Source organism: Anguilla rostrata, chromosome 13, assembly GCF_018555375.3.
Source record: "Anguilla rostrata isolate EN2019 chromosome 13, ASM1855537v3, whole genome shotgun sequence".
Taxonomy (NCBI): Eukaryota; Metazoa; Chordata; class Actinopteri; order Anguilliformes; family Anguillidae; genus Anguilla; species Anguilla rostrata.
This window is the reverse complement of record NC_057945.1, coordinates 30138205-30155772: the sequence shown is the minus strand read 5'-3', so window position 1 is coordinate 30155772 and position 17568 is coordinate 30138205. Positions and strand designations below refer to the sequence as shown.

Below are 17568 nucleotides of genomic sequence, written 5' to 3'. Positions count from 1 at the left end.
AGGACACTCCACCCTCAAAATTGCAATGCAATGCTTACTATCATCTATTACACATTTCTGGGTTTGGTGGCTTACATTAAATACATTATCCATGCCGATCAGTGTTGAGATGCAGTGATAATACAGATTTAATTTGGTAGGTATGAGTGTGTGCGATGTAATTTATTTGTTACTCTGTCCTTAAATTTTGATATTGAATTAACGTGGTGCTCACTAAAATTACCTAAAATATGTCATACAAACTAAAAAGGTTTGTGGCTTTAAAAGTCATATGTGAAGTTAAGGTCACTTTACCATAGTGGTTAGACTTCATGTCCATGACATCAAGCAGCTAAAATTACGATCTATCACATGACAGGGTCCTAAAAAGGGTATCTGTGTAGATAAAGGAAAGGACTTAAGTGATGAATAAGAAAGAAGTGAACAGTTTTCACACATTTACCAAGCAGAAGCATATGGCCAGGTCAGTGTAGTTACATTAATGTACAGTGACTCAATGAGTCTTTATCTCCCCATAGTAATATATAACTTCCTAAAGCTGACTTGCAGAAAATTAACCCACCTGACACCCTTCTGCCCCCAAGTAATGCCATTCCTGTGTGCTGTTTTTATGTCCTCCGTAGCAGCGAGCCACGTGAGGCAGCACATTCTAAAAGCGCTGCCGTGACGAAGCTGGCAACCTGAGAACGTTACCACAGCGTAGCAGGAATGTTGTGAGAATGCTGTGTCTTCTCACGCCCTGCCGTTTCCCCTTCCTGCGTGCAGAGTCAGCCTCCGTCCAATGACTTCCCAAGCTGGTGCGGGCTCGGATTACCAGACGGACGGCTCCCCTCATCCGCACCGTTATTTCACTACACCGCCCCCCTCCCCCCCTTTCCTCCCTGACCACAGAGTTTTTCAGAGTGCTATTCTTGGGGGGATGACAAGGAACTGATCAGCAACACACTGAGTCTGCACCTACCAACTCACATTGATTACTTCCTGTTTTAAAGGAACGAGCACACAGCACAGGGACTCGGTGGGGTGAAAGTCAAACCACTTTTAACTGAGCTGTTTGGCTGACTGACATTGAGTCATTATTCAACTATGAATGTGGATTTGCTAATACCATTTGCACCTATTAGATTTACAGTTTAGAGGATGGACAACTTTTCACCCCCTGCTGACATACTACATGAATGACATCAAAGCAGTTTTAAGGGTTTATTCATTTCTGTTGTGAAAAATGTGTGAAAACTAGCACTACAGTGGAATAAAGCAGATATGTGATATGTACCTATGTAGAGTGAAAACGGGTGCTGGACTTTGATTTTAATTTGATTTGATCAAGACGTGCCCTGTGGAAGCACCACAGTAATGTCTACAGTAGTTAGGTATACATTTCTGTTTTTGAACCTGTGCCAGAGAATAGCAGGTGACTGATTCACCCAGAGGTGCGGTAGATGACTTACTGCATGCCGACGTCACATTCTGCGTGTTAAACCCTGCACCGAACACCTGACAAGAGTCTACGACTCTAGTGGCGAGGCTGTGAATATTATTGCTTTTTATTGTCAAAGAATTATATTTGAGACAGATGTATCCCACTGCAAATTCTCGGTAGCAACCCAACACCAGTGCATTGAGTTCAAACCCCGGAATGCTTCCTGAAGTCATAGCAGCCATCTTGAAATTTCAGCCCGATGTCCTATGAATTCCATCTGTTTGTGAAGGCTGTGGTTCAGCCTTGCTGACAATAAGCTTTCTCTTAATCTAATAATATTAAGATGTTGTAAACAGGAATCAACAAGATAGAACGGTTCTACAAAGAAATACACTGCTTTAAACAAGTGGCAAACAGAAATACATAGTGCGTAACTGTGTACACTATACAGTAGAGCGCCAATTGTGCAATGCCTATTTGAACTGCAGTAGAGCTTTGTCGCCTCAACTCATTGAACCGATTGTTATATAGTAACTGTAATGACATGAGGTTTACGACAGGGACATTCTATTTCAATCTGTGTTCCAAAACCAACTTCAGAATGCCTGCAGCGTGCCAGCAGGGTGTTCCAGAAGGAGAGGCAGAGGTGGGTATCTGGCCAATGGCGCGAGCCTACACCCGCAGCATTCCAAGCAACGGTGAGGTTAACGAGAGCCGCTTCTGGGCAGAGCGCCAACACAGGCAGGCAGCCATCCACCTACAATGAGCTACAAGAGTATCAGGGTAGAGTCATGTCTAATTATACACCCTTGGGGGGGGGGGGGGGGGGGAGTCACACAGGGCGAGCGAGCTGATGTGAGAGAGAGAGAGAGAGAGCGAGAGATAGAGACAGAGAGAAAGATTAAGTGTGTGAGGGAGGGGGAGAGGGAGAAAGACAGAAAGCGAGCAGGAGGGAGAGAGACAGCAGAAGAGTGGGAGAGAGAGAGGGCGAGTTAGCGAGAGAGAGAGAGAGTTAGAGAGAGGGGGGAGAAACAGAGAGAGAAAAAGAGAGAAACAGAGGAGATGATCTGAATCAAAGCTGGATGTGCCTATTTGTGCTAACTGTTGTCTGTTCCAATGAAGACCCATTTCTGTACTTATCAAAAGACAACTAGAGAGGTAAGAGAGATTTACTTTTATTGTGTGTGTGTGTGAGAGAGAAAGAGAGCGAGAGAGACAGAGCGAGAAAGAGAGGAAGATCTACTCAAAAATGACAGCATGGTAATGTGGAAATGGTAATGTGGAGATGACAGTCATCTATTTCTGCAGCAGTGAAAGAGATGGTGAGCTCTGTGTGAAGCCCATGCTTTTAAAAGGGGAACATGGGGCAGGGTCCTTTTGTGCAATAGACAAAAAAAGTGCCTGTAACAACCAAGCACCTCTAAAACTTTCAATCCAGTGGCATCATGCACGATTTGACATTTCTTATAACACAGCACATCATTCAGGTTGTGTGCACAAGTGCAGCTGAAACAAGTCATTACTTATGAAGGGAAATGAGCAACAGGAACAGTTTAACACAGACAGCATGCATTTCCCTGGACCTTCCTTCTTTTTCTGTGGGAAGAGCTCCACAGAGAGACAGACCCCACCCCCAGTTTTGGACAGGAGGCATTAAGGAGGATAGAGTTGTGCACCCCGCCACAATCGGGACAACGTGGGGCACTGGGGGGGGGGGGGTAGAGGGGGCAGGTGGGTGGCCAGGTGCATGGCGCCACTTTAAAATATGTCAATTCCTACAACCGAACAGATAGTGCAGACAGTGCACATTGACATTTCTTCATGGCATTGACTGGCAAATTCCAGAATAATATGTACTTTGCAGCCTCTTAAAGGTGTAAGTGTTTAAATGTGGACTGCCTTTGTCCTGAACAAACATGTGGTTCTGAGGCAAGAATCTTACAACAATCAGAGCACTTTAACATCAAATGGCGTGTTGTATATAGTGAGATGCAATTGTTCTCCTCTCTTAGTTTTTGTTAAATTGGACTACAAATAGGAGAGAGACCTTGCACTTTGATGCGTTTAAATCAAATGACTCATTTGAGATATTAGTGCAAAAGCTTTCCATTAGCATCACTGTAACAGTGAATGATAATAAATGGATGAATGATACCCCAGCAACCTAGTATATTGTATACAGTATAGTATATACTGTTTTTCTATTTATCATCACTCAGAGGAGCAGTTGTTGAAAGGCACAGACACTACAAGCGGACGTAATAAAATAATGACATGTTTCACTAAAATAAGGAGATAGAATATGATGAATTTTGCCTGATCTTCCCAGGAGAGCAGATGTCTGCTGTCGTTTTAGTGGTTTCCATCCTGTGTACTCAGACCAAGTGTGCATTTTATGTACATACATTTTTTAATTCCATTAGCACCGTAGTTGTATTAACTCTGGGTGTGGTCTGGCACAGTCCTCCAAAGGCTGTCCTCCCACTATTGCAAGGTGTGAATCGAGCAGCACTTAACGTCTTCCAGCACCTGGGACTGACAGGGAGGCGGGGGCGGGCAGCACACGCACGCCCCTCGCAGCCACACATGAACACAGCCATTATGTAATGAATACCTTGGTGGTGATTTCTATTATTGTGAGCTATTAAAGCGAAAGCGCTAGCATTTCTGCCCTCCTACTCATTCCTCAGGCCCATTTGTGTAATGAGCTTGCGCTGAACACACGCGGACAGAGGGGTCAGCGGCCAGCCACCAGTCTGTGGAAAAGAAAGGACACTCATGCCACAGACACATAGAGCAAAATATACAAGCGAGCTTTCAGGTTCATTCACTTTGCTCAAACCACTGAAAGGTCAAGAGAGTTTCCACTGCTGTGCAGTCTAGACATTAGTGAGGAGTGGGTTTGATGGCTTTACCCAGCCAACGGTAAAACAAAGCGGGGGATGTCTGGATGTGTGTTGATGTAGACGGCACAAGGACTCCTCTCAATAGAACTTCTGGTGAAGGATCTACATGTGCTCATTCAGGTGAATCCATGCACGCACACACACACACACACTTACACACACATGCACATGCACAAGCACACACAGACAGACACACATCCTAGCCCAAAGAGACACATATACACATGGACAGACTCTCAGACTTACACACACATCCTAACTCACACGCACTTGCAGTAAAGTATATATTTATTTTTCATGTCTTATATAATACTCAAGCTTGCATAATGCATGGACTATAATTGCTGCACCTGGTTCCCAGCCTCCTCTCTCCATCTCAGTTAGCTGTTCCAGGCTCTGAATATTTCCTTTAGTGGGAAACATATGACTAGTGGATGGGGGGTGTTAGGGGGTGTACTGGATAAAGGAGGGGTACAGGGGATAAAGAGGGGGGTAAGGTAGCAGGGCAAAGTGGATAGAGGGGGTCAGGGGGTACAGTGGATAAAGAGAAGGACACTGCCTCTCAACATCAGAGGGGGGGGGTCTAGCTGTATCCAGTGAAGTTTGAAGCACATGACTGGGGCCCCTAAATAACATGCAGTTACTGTAGACTGGTGTGAGGGCTTGTATGTAGTGCTGCTACTGGATAATCCTGCAGACACCACAGACTGAATGGTATTCTCAGTCAGTTACCCTCAGCCACGCTAAAGCCCTCTTCCCACAGTGCTGTCATGTGTTGAATACCATTGTCTGGATTCCAGGCCACTGCAGTAGTTCCAGCTATAGAGGGAAGCAAGGGAAGGCGTGCTGGTGCAGGTGTTGTGATTACAGGGCCTACTGTCTCAGCCTCGGATCCATGTTAAGGGTCCATCGCTCCCCTATATCAACTCCAGGGGGCTGACCTCACCTCCGTCTGCTGCCGTTGGGATATCTGTAGACTCATGATTACTGTACGCAGCCCATTTTAGCAAATAAACAAGGCTTTAAACATTGATTTGTTTAGGCAACTTGTCAACAGGCCAGCAACTGTTATTTTATGACAAGTAGCACCCCCTGGTCAGAAATACACGACTCATTCGGGTTTTCAAAATAATGTACTGCATCTACTGTGGGGTTTTTTCATTTACTGGAGTCAAAGACAGTTAAACCATAACTCGAGGGCAGCGTGTGATAAAGATCAGTTGGTTGCGAATTTGAATACACTGTTGCATGGTGGTTATGGAGGGGCTGGCATCCAAAGGTTTTGTCGCCAAAAAGTAAAAAGGAAAAATGTTTAGTGTTCCCTAAAATAAAAATTGTGGGGGTGTCCCTTTCTTTACACAGTCTGTGCTTCTGGAGTCCTGATTGGGGCAGTGCTGTTGTATCTTCCGGCACAATGATGTTGACTCACAGAATAAAGAAAGAAATGACAGAGCATAGAAGTGTCAGGTGATCACCGCCAGCAGCCCTGGGTAAGGTTCCAAGAACCTTAAATTGATCGTCAATTCGCCATTAAGCAGGATGAACTTTTTCACAGAGATTACACAGTTCATTATCTGCAAGATATGATGACAGATAATTACGGTTTAGGATTATAGCTTCCTTTTAACGCACTGTAGTTTCATACGCCATCTAACATTTAGTTAGTGAGTTTAAATGAGTGTTCAGCACCAAATAAATACAGGTAACAATTTGGCTAGCCTCACCAATGCAAAGCTGGCAAACCTTCTTTACGCTAAACAATGGTAGGACCTTTATGTTGCGGTGTTTATTTAACAAGGGTTTCCACTGGTGAAAAAATTATCTGTAGCACAGCAGATCACAGCAGTGTTCAACAAATATCTGATTTCATTTGTTTTTGTGAACTTCCTCAATGCATAAATATAAGACTGAGGACCAGGTTAGATTTTACTGTTTTTTTTTTTTCTCTGAAATATCCAGTTTATTAGTCACTACAGTTACGGAAAGGACACCAGTGGTAGTTTGAGTTGGCTTAAATCAGGCTTATCAACATTTCAGTAATTTAAAAAAAGATTGATTGCATTTATGAGCGAAGCTTTTCACTACAACACTCATTAAGTGTATCCAAAGAATTCACTTTTAGAAACTAATCAAGTTATCTTTTGTTGCAATGCCATTTAATTGAAGAAATGATTTAAATGAAATGAAAAGCAGCTTTTAAGGATACAGACATCGGCCTTCAATGGCCAAAACAACTTTCATCCGGGTGTGATTATTGATCTGATTATTGATTGTTTAATTTGCATTTCAAAGTACTCTCTTTTGTAATTGTTAATGTTTTTTCTTGAAAGGATTAATATAATGTAGCTTTACTCATTCTATACAAGTATTTATGTGTGTATGTAATTTTTCCTTCACCAAATTGTACTTTGACTCTATTTTGATTTGACCATCAGTGCCAAAATAGATATGTTTAAAGAAGAGGGAGCATTAGCGCTTCGTAATTGAAACAGAATGAAATCATAATGTGTCAGCTTTGTTAAATGTTAACGCCATATGAACTGCCATGCTCCTATTGCTTTCGCCTCAACTTCAGTCATTAGTATTCACTGTATGTGAATTCCGTACGCAGCTCAAGCCTTTGTCGTCTGTGATTCAGACACAATGTATGTGTGCGATGATCGGAGGGAAGGGACTTCCACTGGGTGCGTCTTCATTTTACTCACCATTGTAGTGTTCTGCTTGACTGCCAGAGTATCTGTTTAGTTTCACTTTAAATCAATCGCCTGGCTTCTTTTGTACTGCCTTAAATGTTTGTGATTTCTAACATAATCCAGTATGACGTTTTTTAATGTACACCTGTGTCTCGAAGGTAATATGTGTGAGTAACTGCTACTGCTCAACTGCTGCTGACCCTGTAGCATTTTTAGGGTTCTGTTACCAACTAAATATGCTAGTAGAGGATTTGTTTGCTTGGAATTCCAATGACACAGTGACCAATCAATCTCTATCAGAAATTCTATTAGAATTTTGTGTGTTCATGTGAACACTGAATTAAGTCTAATCTAATCCCTCGTCTATCATCAAAGCAATGAATCATCACATCAACAGGTACTGTAGGATTAGCTGCATTAAGGGCCTCGACACACCAGGCAAACTAAAGGCAATAAGATGAGTGGATCAGAAAATTCCAAAAGGTATGTCGTGCCGGTTAGACAAGAATAGATGTAGTGTGAACTCACATCCCCCAGTTTTATGCTATATCCTTTTCAGCCAAGGCCTTTCACTCCTGAGCCAATCAGAAACTATTTGGTTTCTAATAAGGAATGGAAGTCAATCTGAACTATTCTAAAAATCAATGGAAAGGGAAAAAAAAGTGCACAGCTTGTACACAGTGATCAAATAAAGGCACAAGCAGATGGTTGGCCTATTTTAAAGAGTGCTGTTGGAGAGTCTGACTGTTTGAAAAGCATCAGCACTGCTTTCCCTTGCCTACTACTGTGTTACCATTACATCTGTTGTTTTCAAAGTGTGAAGTGTGACCTACATTTTCTATCCTCCCTAGATAGTGAGGATGAGAGAAACGAGGCTGCTTCGCTGCCTTCCAGAGTGTTTATTTTGTTGTCCTTACATGGATTCACGTTGAATTCAGGAAAGCTCCTTTGGTCCTGTCTACCCCAGGTCAAATTGCACTATTTGAAATGAAAACCCTTGAAGAGTCACCCATTCTTATCTGAGGTCACTTTGAAAAAAAGTTAAAATAAGGAAATTGTAAAGTTCTAATCAAATTCTGGTGTGAAATATGAGGTGCTAACTAAACCATGCTGGCGAGCTTGGAGTGAGTTTTGGCATTTTCTAGATTCATTTATTAATTTTCGTTACTGGGTGAATACGCTTGCTCTGAATGCATGTATCCTTATTGGATAATATTGTCTTCCTGGTCAGAGTGCTGCAAAAACAACTCTTGTCTCTAGTGTGGCAACCCGACAGGTGAGGCAGGTCAGTGGAAACCTGATTGACCGTGCTATACCAAATAGGAATCAGAAAGCCCAGGGGACATTGGGGTGGTGTCAGTTACCAGCGCTTCCAGGAAAGGGAAGTTGTTTGCACCAAAGCTTGTGAGAGTTTTTGCATGATGTAAATTTCTGTCATGTCGGCTTACCTACAGGTTATGCCACTAGATTATCAATATAGTATAGACATTAACATTTATGTAGGGTGGGGCGGGGGGGGGAAACATCTGCTTTCCTGTTTGTTATGCCCCCTCTCTCCCTCTCTATCATGCATTTTTGTCTCTTGTACTCTCTCATTTTTATAGTTTTGTGAATTATCTCAATGTATTTCATAATGTTTGGTGTGTGTTTGTGTGATCAGGGACAGGGAATTGTTCATTTGTATTTGATTGGTAGTCTGCTTGGTTTCGGAGATTAATGTGTGGTTTGGTGTAGGCGTGGTGCAGGTGCACGTTGTGAGGGTATTGGGGCAGGTTATTTATTTATTTATTTGTACGTGGCTTGGGTAGTTGTACCTGTGTGTAGGCGATATGGTGTATTAACGGATGTCAAAAATCAAAGTGTCTCTCTCTCTCCCTCTCCCTGTTTTTCAAGCAGTTTGTCCTTACAAATCCTTTAAAAAGCAGGGACTCTGTGGGAAGGGTGATGTGCTGTATGAGGCTATGAGCATGGAGTGTTGTGCGTGGTAGTCTGGGTTTGAGTCAGCAGCAGCAGCAGCCAAATGCCACCCCCCTCGTTCACTAGCACGCAGGGTTTTACACAGTGTTGGTGTGGTGTGAGATTGTGCGTGTGTGTGTGTGTCTGTCTGGCTGTCTGTCTGCCTGTGTATGCGTATGAAGGTATTCAAATAACACTTGAGCCATGTTAGATGCGTAATACTTGACCTTTATTTTTGCTTTTGTATCTTTAAACATCTGAGACTTTAACTCCTGGTACAGCTTGTAGCCAGTAACATAAGCACAGAGACTTTTGTCACCTTGTGGATTATTCACTGACTTTCACTACAAGAAATGGTCATATTGTTATGAATGCAATATTTGAGGAAACAGGAAACAGGAAATTAAATAACATCCATCAAAGGTGCTGTTAAAGCATTATTGTTTTCCTTCAGAACACAACATTTCACATAGGCAGTTTTGTTGGCCTGTAAACTTGATTGATTTCTCTGGTTTGGCTGCTCTCAGTGATTCACAGAATTAACTCAGAAGAACATGCTCTTGAGTCCACTACAGATGGTGACATTTTCCCCCCAACCAAGACCAACTCAACAGCTCGACTGGCTCTCTCTGCCAAAGCCCTGGCTCGAGAGCTCACCAAGCTAAATATATATCTTGTCAGGAAGTTGTGCCATGTGGTATAAAAGCCTGGGTTCAATTTCCTTCAGATCAGATGTTACAAACTTTAAACTGTTCTATACCATGAAAAGGAACCACTGCTGGTTTCACAGAATCCAGTGATGGTGAAGAGCAGCTTTCAATATTTGAACTGAAATTTTTGAAAATTGAACTGAAAATGGTGTCATTGTTGTTAACAGTATATAATCACTATCAACAAAACAATGTCCAGAGCACAGTTATTGGTTATGGCAGTATAGCTTGAAAGATAATGGAACAGAGGGCCACAGACAGATCAGTCTAGCTGATGAATCCGGCTGATATTGAACTCAACAGGCAATTGCCAGATATGTACTCTAATTATGCAATTTCTTCGTGGCGGCACTTCCGTGAGTGTTCATCCATGAGTGGTACTTCTCAGACAATATGGCTATGGAGTGTCATCTCAGACACGAAGGTTATGGCATTTCTGAGTTTGTGGTTTAAAGGCCCCTGCAAGTGACTGAGCGATGTGCCCCAAATAAGCTGGTAAAACATGTAATCTATAACAGGACGCCACATTTCCTACCAGAAAAAAAAATTACTGAACAAGACAAGTCAGTTCCACCTAGCTCAAGATTAATGCAGACTCAAATCTGTGGATTTCAAATGAAGCTGCCAATCATCTTTGATGTACTACTTGCATAAGCCCTCTCACACACACATACTAACCTTGAGCACAGCACAACTGCATTATTAGCAAGCTACCCGCAAGCAGGGAGTAAGCGTATGTTGTTGGTACTCATGCTAGGTGCACAATTACTGGTCAGCTAACTGCACATTAAATGGCCCTCCAAAGGAGCAGTGCATGAGCAGCGACTGGCTGCAATTTATATCAGAGAGACTTAATCCCGGCTCCACTGCTTTTGCCTCTGAGGGCTTCCACAACAAAGTACAGCACAAAGCTGGCTTTGCAGCAAGACGGCTGCTGAAGAGGGGGAACCAGGCTCTGGCTTGAACACGCACGGGTTTAATCGCTGCTGGATAATTTGCAGATGCCACGCCATCCTCACTTTTAGAGCAGGAGTTGTGTGGGCAGGAGATGGGAGAGTTTATTATTACCAGACATAATTTAGCATATTTATGCACGACTGTTGCGATGCAATGTCATACATACTAACTGCAATTGCCATCGTTTAAATTTATGTCTCGGCTCTTCCTATTTCGAATCCGTTATTAAACATGGCTGCAACAAAAATTTGGTTGCTCATATCATTAGCCAGAGAGTAGATTAGCTTTACAGTTAATAATTGATTAATATGCATTTGCTACGAAATCAGTGATTGCATAGGCTATAGAGTTCAAAAAGAAAACGGTTTTAAGTGCCAGAAAGTACCGGAAATATCCAATGTTTAGAAGTGTTGACTGACAGATTTTCTTTGTATCACACGTGATGACTAATATAAGTCATCAGGCAGGCAAGACCAGACTTTCAGTCAAGCATCACGTTAGAGTTGGAGAGAAAATTACCTTTTTAAAAAGTCCTATGCCATTATATTCAACAACAATTTATCTAATAGAAAACATAAGACCTGTGGATGATATTTTTCATTATTGAGAGCCATTTAAATAAAATACTTTTTCTGAATTCTCATATGAAATTTACAACTGGAATTTTCACCATTTTTTTTCACAAGGGGGAAGAATCTGCAGATATCAGTCAATCAGCCTTCCTGTCTGCTGAAACATCAAGATCAGTGTCAGCTTTAGAAACCCCACATCGACAGACCTCTATAATGGATTGAATGCGGTTTCAATTTGGTCAAATTCATCAAGATGTCATAGGTATGTGTGCTACTTTTCACTTTGCTGTACATCCTTTTACAAGTAAGGACACACCTTTCAGAGTTTTTCCTGAGAATTCTGCTGAATGAAAGTTCCACAGCTCTGTCTCAAGTAAGTGTTTTCAAAGCAAGCCTGACTAGAAAATCAGACTACAAAATACCCCCGAGGTCAATAACAAGAATAAGTTCAGCTCGTCCTGCCTGTTCGGTGATGAATGTGTACTGTGCCAAATCCTTAAAATAAATTAACTGGATACACTGAACTTTTTTGTTTACAAGAGACATCAAACACATGCTTGAACTTGCTGATGTACCATTCCCATTTTATGCTGACACAGAAAACTTTGCTGCACCTGTGCATTAATCTGAAACAAGACAAACCCAGGTGAGGTTTAGTTACTGTGTAGGAATGAGTAAATGTCATCTGACTTTAAATGTGATATATGACAGTACCCCATAACTATCTTAACCTAAATTAAAAAGCTTAAAGGTATTATTATATTACAAATTCATCTCGTATGCTGTTGTTCTTTCAAAATATTAAAAGAAAAAAACTGTATGATATACTGGACCTGAGAATTGCTTTTTTGTTTGTTTCCTAATTCAAACAATCTGACCTTCATCGTTGAAGACGAAGAAATTCAGGTAAATTCCCTATTGGTTTCAGTCTAGTTTACAAAGCACAACCCCACAGTGCCCTTTAGAATCTCAAAGCGGTGTTTCTAACAGTACTGTTTTGATTTGGGACAGAATACTCATGAGTGGGCAGTGCGTGAGTCATTTCAATGCCCTAAATGACTCAAGATTTATGTATCGACTCCAGCTTTGAGACTAGTTGGTGGGCGTGCGGCTGAGGCTACAGAAACGATTTCAACATTTTGGCTGCAGATAAGCAGCTTTACATCCTGTAGTGTCCCTCGCTCACTCACTCACTCACTCACTCGTGCTGAGTGGCTCCACAGCTCAACAGAAAATGACAACAACCTTCTTTTAACAGCGACTGTAGATAGTGCAAAGGCACTAATAGGGGGATTTGTCAAACTACTGCAGTCTAAACCTCTGAATTGAACGATAGGTCTGTTCTTGATAAGTCTACTTATTTCATCAAACTAGCATCCTCCTTCCTGTGATACTATTCCACCTGAACAACAACATCCTGTCTCCTTCCAGGTGAGAGGTCACACAAACAGAGACAGCCTGACCTTTGACCTGAGAACAAGCAATGCTATGCCAAAGAGTCACTTCTGTTCCCCACTCCTCTCTCTCCCGAGAGGCTCCTGTGACCTAACCACCACCCCTTCCGGGGGTCCATAGGCGGCTGACAGGACGTCCAGATGAGTTCCTCTCCAGGCCAGGGCAAGGAATGCCTCCCGCCAAAAAAAAGGGAGTCCCGACAGGGCTCTGCTGAGCAGGGGCCCACAGACACCTTCAAACGGCCTGCGCCCCCCTGGGAGAGGGCAGGGGGGAGGCGAGCGGAACACCGTGCGGAGGCAGGCGAGGAGCCGTTGATGAATTCCTGCTACGGCGTAGACGTCCTCCCGCCCATGACTCCGCCCATGACCCCGCCCCTGCCCTCTGCCTCTCCCCAAACCCAACCCTTGCCTGCACCCACTCCCATGTACAGCCTGCCCTGGCACTTACCCTATCCGGTCACCATGGCAACCCCCTTCATTTCCAGCGACGCCTCCCTGGTCTGGAGGGGACAAAGCGCCAGCGGTGGGGACACCTTGGAGTTGAGCTGGAGCCGCCCCCTTGCACTGCAGCACGCAGGCGTACACATCCCTTATAGGGCACAGTTCCCCACCGACCCCACAGGAGATCTGTTTACATGCCTCCCGCCCCGCCAGAGGAACTACAGCTCCGCCCACTCCCAAATCGCACACACACAGCTCTTCTCTCGGCCACCGGCGTACTCCAGGGAACCCCTTCACCATGACAAGACGGGCCTCCCCACGAGGAGGCCCAATGGGTTTGACCGGAGGGACAGCTGGCACCCTCACGCTGGGAAGTCATTGGACAGGCAGGGTAATGGGCGGCGTGGCTGGGAGACCCAAGACGGCCCCCGCTGTGAAGGGAAAAGGAGCTGCCACGAATACCGGCAGTCCCCCACACAGGCGTTCTCCGAGGACACCAAGAACACACCCCCCCTGCTGCAGGGCAAGGACCTGTGGGCGACGCCCAGGGCTCCACCTGCCAAACCGTCAGACACAAGGGGCACGCTGTACGATTTCCCTGTGCCACCCGGGCCCCCAGGGCCAGCAGGTCCCGTGCATTATGCCCTACCGCCTCTTTCCTGCACTGTTCCTCAGCAGCACCCTCTGGAGCATCCATGCCTCACCCCCCCAACTCTCAGAAACACTGAGCTCTCCCTCCTGGGGGAGAAGCGACATGTGGAGGTACCAAGGTCACAGACTGAGGGCCCAAATGGGAACCACCCTCGCCAGGACCACCAGAGAAGTTCCTGCCCCTCTCCAAGGGGCCATGGCTCAAAGGCTCGGGCAGGAGCCCCCCTAAACCCAGCAAACCCATCATCCCCGAAGCCTGGGCCCCCCAGAGTCCTGCCCTACTTCCGGAAGGGCTCATTGATTGAGCTCTGCGGCGGGCGGCTGAAGAGGGTGGAGGAGCTGCAGACGGAGGACTTCCTGTCCTGCCCTGACCCCGGCCCGGACATCCACCTGAGCTCCTGCACCATCCTTATGATCTCACCCTCCCCCGACCCCGCCTTCTCACGACTGCAGGTCCTGCTTCCTGACCACAGCACTCAGGTGGGTGCAGACACACACAGACGCACGGACGTGTGCACACGCACATACACATGCGCACACACACATGCGCACACAAACGTAAACGGCACACACCACGCGCATGCATGTCCACACACACATGTACATGCGTAAAATGCACACATGCACATATGTACACATTTTTAAAGGTACAGAAGGAACTATTATTATAACTATTAAATTATTTTGCAAGTGGAAGACGATTGATTAATTGTTTTAGTTATTTGGTTGAGCTTGGACTTACAAGGGAATAAAACCTACACTTGATTACTTTTTTAATAGACTGTTTTAAAAGGCTTTTAATTAATTATGGCATTTATATAATTTACTGTATTTATACAGAATTAATAATGCTCTGCACTGGGCTTGAGAAAGCTAATGTGTAGCAGTGCAGGCTGATAATTAAGATTACATTTTGTATATATTTAAAGAGTACTTTTTTTTTTTTGACATCAAAACAACAAAAAGTTGATGTGAAAATGTTATTGGAAGATCAATTGTCATTGTCAATATTGGAACTGAAATGGGCAGATAGTGAGCTTATCCCTCCTCTTTTTAAATGAGTGTGCCCCCTTGTGTTGCCAGGATAGAAATGCATGTGCATGTGGCTGTTCTGTCTCAGCAGGAGTTACTTGAAGTCTTGGTTGAGTACCCGTTCTTCGTCCGTGACCGGGGCTGGTCCTCCTGCTGCCCACGAAGAACGGTCCAACTGTACGAGCTCCGTTGCCACCAGCTCCGCGTCGGTGACGTGTGCCTGGCGCTCACGCCCTCGCCGTTGCCCCCGCACCCGCCTTCGCCCTCCCCGCCGGCTTTGCCTGTGCATGCTGGGAAAGGCAGGGGCAGGGGGGGAGAGGCAGGCTCTAAGCACAGGAACGCACACAGCAAAGCAGGGGAAGAAAAGCTGGCCCTGCCCTCCCCTCCTCCAGCTCCCCTCAGGGAGTCGCCACGGAAACGCAAGAGGCGCTGGTCGGCGCCCGAGCTCCAGGGAGGGAGCAGGACGCCTGCAGAGTTACCTCATAGCCCCAAGCACAGGGGGCAGCAGTGGCCCACCCCTCTGCCCCCACCCTAACCCCCCAACACTCCTCGGGGCTCAAAGTGACCCTTCCTCCCAGCAGCTGCCCAATGACTGCAGACAGAGGAGGCCAGGAACTCATCTTTAAACCAGTAACGGTCTTGAACATTTTTTCGTAATGTTGTCATTTTTGTAACATCACTCTTTGCCAGCCAGTTCCTTTTAAATTAATTACACCTGATGTAATTGCGCAGCCATGGCACTTTCCACAATATAATACATTTTAATATGATCAAGCAAATTGGGTCACATTAAAATATTCTGATTAAAACCAAGTAATAGGAGACGGTTTTTCTCCTTTAAAATGATTGTTATGGGGGGGGTGGGGGGGGGGGGGGTTATAACTAAAATGATTTAGTTATTTTCCTAAAAAGGACAACGCTACTGCATCAGATGCAATCAAGCAAAAAGGAACGGGCTGTAGATGACTGATTTGATTTGCCTTGCTTGTTAATTTTGTAAAAACAATCCAAAGCAAGGTTCAGGTTTAATGATGCTCTGTGTGACTCTTGTATGTACTCCAGTGATGTCTTCAGTCACTCAGAAATGACGGAAGACAGTGGAAGCATGGTGCATTCTCAGGACTGTGGTCTGTCAGTTATAAAATGACATGTTATCAGAGGGAAGACTGCAGTTTTCGGAGCGTTTCTTCACAATGCAATGCCAAGTAGTTAGACTATTCTTTTCCCAGCTGCTGATGCCAGTCTGGATGTGTTTCAGATCGGCAGGGAATTAGACTTTTTAAAGCTTATTGCACAGGAGGGTGAGATTTCCACTGACTCACACCATTAGTGTTTACTTTCCCTTCCTTCAGCCAATTAATAATACCACCTGCAGAATGTGTATTTATTCTCAGTAAAATTTAACTCTGGGGGAAAAATCAACGACTCGTATTTTACAAACAATACGGGTTTATTCGCTATTAAATACCATCCTGCCATTCTCAGTTATCCACCTCCAAGGTGAAATCAGGGGTTCCCTACTGTCCCAGGGAACCAGTTAATTAATTAATGAATTAACTGGGGTTTTTCTAACCAAGGGAACAACGACTACATGTATTCTATTTTCAGATTATATCATTTAATCATATTAAACGAAGGCTTCTGTATAATTATGTTACGGATGTACACATGTATACATTGAAGGAATTTGTTTAAAGTCAGATTCTCCAAGCCCCGCACCTACATTTCGACTCTTGCACCCACGTTAAAATTCTCTGGAGAAAAAAAACTGTGTTTGTGTGTGTGTGCATGTGTGCACACACAAACACAGATACACGTGCACTCTCGCTCACACACACAAATACTTGAAATATATTAATTGCACATAAAAAAAACCAGGAGTCAAGGACAGTAATGGCCAAGAAAGGTGAATGTATTCCTCTAGCTTTTCATTGTGTGGTTCATGTACAGTACAAACTGTCTTTGCTTACTATCAGCCTCCAATACTATTTTTTCCCTTGAAAACTGAACAAAAAATACACTGATATTTTTGGAAAAACTGCAATAGTCAGTGAAAGTGCTAAATGAATTTTGGATGACTGTGGTTTGTGAATATTGATGTGTCATACTGATCTGTAATATGTTTTGTATTATTCTGTATAATAAGTGTGAATGCAGGGGAAACTTACAGATACGGGTATACTTTATGTCCTGTTTCATCTGAGGTCCACACAGGCAATGTTTCATATGAAATTCATAACCACAATTAGCCATATTGCAGTTGAACCCTCGTTGACTCTTCACAAAATGTGATTGTGAAAAAGGTGATATTCAACATGTTTTAGCCAACACAGGTCAAATGAAAGTTCTTTTTGTTTTGTTTTGTTTTTGTGAGAGTGTGCCCCTCTCACTTTTAATCTGTATGATACAGATTTTTTTTTGACTTCACAGAGGACAGATGTGATTTTTCTTTGTAGAAACGTTATAATTATAGAATTGTATATTTTTGAAATCATCGGTCTGTAAAATGATGTCTGGAAAAAAATCTATAAATATTATTATAGATTTATAAATATATAAGTGTATTATTTATTTATTCATTCATTTTGTCTTTTTAATGTTTTAAATACCAGTACGTGCTTTATGAAAATGGATGCCATCTAAAATGGCGTTCATAGTGTGCGTTTGCATGAAACACTTTCATTCCATTCCTTGATGTCAGTCTAACCACAGCAGATAAAGCCTCACATTAAAATGCCTATTTGATGTGCACCAAAACAAATCTCTATGCAAA

General features: G+C 43.7%; 2 protein-coding genes across 8 annotated transcripts in view; one reads left to right on the top strand and one right to left on the bottom strand.

Moving 5' to 3' along the window:
- Positions 1-2322: 2322 nt before the first annotated feature.
- Positions 2323-17347, top strand: LOC135238482 (ataxin-1-like). Of its 7 annotated transcripts, XM_064306414.1 has the most exons (6): positions 2323-2581; positions 11332-11479; positions 11817-11863; positions 12110-12123; positions 12649-14243; positions 14884-17347. In XM_064306414.1, the coding sequence occupies exons 5-6, from the start codon at positions 12813-12815 to the stop codon at positions 15328-15330; spliced, it is 1878 nt and encodes a 625-aa protein (XP_064162484.1). In that variant the 5' UTR covers positions 2323-2581; positions 11332-11479; positions 11817-11863; positions 12110-12123; positions 12649-12812; the 3' UTR covers positions 15331-17347. The 7 variants fall into 7 exon arrangements, with proteins under 7 accessions (XP_064162484.1, XP_064162481.1, XP_064162482.1 ...); XM_064306411.1 differs by lacking the exon at positions 11817-11863; XM_064306412.1 differs by having other exon boundaries at positions 11817-12123.
- LOC135238483 (bone morphogenetic protein 7-like) overlaps positions 14953-17568 on the bottom strand; it is a 31041-nt gene continuing 28425 nt past the window's right edge. Inside the window, exon 8 of the transcript XR_010325127.1 lies at positions 14953-15085. The gene's annotated coding sequence lies outside the window, so the exon portion shown is untranslated. The remainder of the gene's footprint in view (positions 15086-17568) is intronic.